At 32.2% G+C, this 1,815-nt stretch overlaps 1 protein-coding gene across 1 annotated transcript; it reads right to left on the minus strand.

Moving 5' to 3' along the window:
• Positions 1–254: 254 nt before the first annotated feature.
• LOC107491833 (uncharacterized) lies at positions 255–1,233 on the minus strand. Its single transcript, XM_016112751.3, has 3 exons — positions 1,005–1,233; positions 764–833; positions 255–675 (listed from the first exon to the last, which is right to left on the minus strand). The coding sequence occupies exons 1-3, from the start codon at positions 1,080–1,082 to the stop codon at positions 395–397; spliced, it is 429 nt and encodes a 142-aa protein (XP_015968237.1). The 5' UTR covers positions 1,083–1,233; the 3' UTR covers positions 255–394.
• Between the last annotated feature and the right edge of the window lie 582 nt (positions 1,234–1,815).

Genomic DNA, 1,815 nt, shown 5'->3' on the forward strand with positions numbered 1-1,815 from the left:
CCCTATTTTTGCATGGCCCAAGACAACAAGGCCCTGTCATAATCTGCAGATTTTCTGATACTTGAGTCTCTGACAGTGTGCAGTTTGGACCACAGTGCCACACAATCCCAAAAAGAAGAAAATATCAATGTAAAAATTTCAGGAGGTACATTTGACTTGAAGTGGATAAGCTGAGAATAGTTAAATAAAAATTTAGTTAAATTATCTAACGACTCTTAATTATCAACTTTAAAGCCAGCAAATATTCAATAAAAACTCCAGACATCGTTAACTTTATCTAAATGAACAGCTAGCAAGGCTAAGCAAGAAGGCATAGCATAACATAGAAACAAAGAAGAATTGCAATGATATTCGTTATTGAAAAGAATAAAACTACATAGGTAGCTCAAGTTCTTCAGTTTTCACCATTGGGAGGGTCGTTTCCTTTGCCATAATAGTATTGAACAACAAAAGGCAACGCCAGCATGAGCAACGCCACCAGGATCTTCACAGCAAAGCTATGATTGGTTTTGGTGGCGGCGGGTGCGTGTGGCGGCAGAGCATGGTTTTCTCCGTCGGAAACAGTGGTAGAAGTAATGGTGTCAGTATCAAGCTCTCCAACATAGTATGTTTCCAACATTTCTATGGCAGATTCACTGTGCCCAACTTCGTCAAATCCAACGGATGCATCCTTCTCTGTAATGTAAAACAGACAATGCAAGAAACAATATAATTTATAGTTTTGAAGCATCAAACAGTTTAAGGATATTAATTAATTAAGTACCATCGGCGGCCACCAGGAAAACATCACCACCTCCTGGATGATCATACAAAAATGAGGTCACATCATACACCTGCAAAGCCATGCATGTTCATTCAATTATTTATACTTTCATGCATCCAATGAATTTGCCTCTGTAGAAATCAATATAATTAAAAAAATTTCCATCTAATGAAGTGTTGTTACTGCTGCAATGGATTGGATTTGATATCCATAGAAAACTAAATGAGAGTTAAAAACAAACCTTGCCATGGATAATAATCCAGCAATCTTCTTTGTGATTGTGGTTACCGACCTCCTCAAAGGTATAAGTTTTGGCCATTGCTGCCTCTGCTAAGCTTCAGGGTGAGTGTTGAGATGAATAAGAAAACCACAAAACTTGCGATTGGCTTTTCAGAGACCCAAGTCTATTGGAAATCACAAAACCCCGCAAATTCTTCTAATTTATATCTGGTTGGATCCTAACTACGTCGTTTCGCTATGGCTTTTTATTGCGGTGCCTCTGAAATGAGCACAAAAGCTTTATAAGCATTGGATGTGCTATTTTTTATAAACTATTAAATTTTAATAAATAAAAATCAAAAGTTATCATGAAAAAGAGGTGATAGATTTTAATAAATACAAAATATATTAGTATATAAATAAATAATTTTTTAAATGATAAATATAATAAAATATTTGTAAAAATGTAATTTATTTAAAATATTATATATAATATATGAAAATGTTGAGCTTTTTAATTTTATTTTTAGAAAAACTGTTTTGAATTATTTTATTTAACGATTATTACGAGAGTTATTTTTCAGGTTTAGCTCAGCTACAGAAATTGGGTTTGGGTAATAAGGAAAGTTGGCATCAAGAGGACATTTTATTTTTCGTATTATAGATATTGATAAAGACTACTTATGCAGTTATGCTTGATATAAAGGAATTTAAAACAGTTTTTCTAAAAAATTGAAAAAATGAAAAGCTTAACATTTCTATGTATTGTATATATAATATTTTAAATAAATTACAATTTTATAAGTATTTTGATAAAAAAATTATATTATGTA

Source organism: Arachis duranensis, chromosome 6 (genome assembly GCF_000817695.3).
Source record: "Arachis duranensis cultivar V14167 chromosome 6, aradu.V14167.gnm2.J7QH, whole genome shotgun sequence".
Lineage (NCBI taxonomy): Eukaryota > Viridiplantae > Streptophyta > Magnoliopsida > Fabales > Fabaceae > Arachis > Arachis duranensis.

Excerpts from the sequence above, each read along its gene's own strand:
- LOC107491833 (XM_016112751.3), bottom strand. The coding sequence starts at position 1,082 with ATGGCCAAAACTTATACCTTTGAGGAGGTCGGTAACCACAATCACAAA. Across the intron at positions 834-1,004 it reads GGATTATTATCCATGGCAAG|GTGTATGATGTGACCTCATT; the intron begins GTTTGTTTTTAA and ends ATGGCTTTGCAG. Across the intron at positions 676-763 it reads TTTCCTGGTGGCCGCCGATG|AGAAGGATGCATCCGTTGGA; the intron begins GTACTTAATTAA and ends TTTACATTACAG.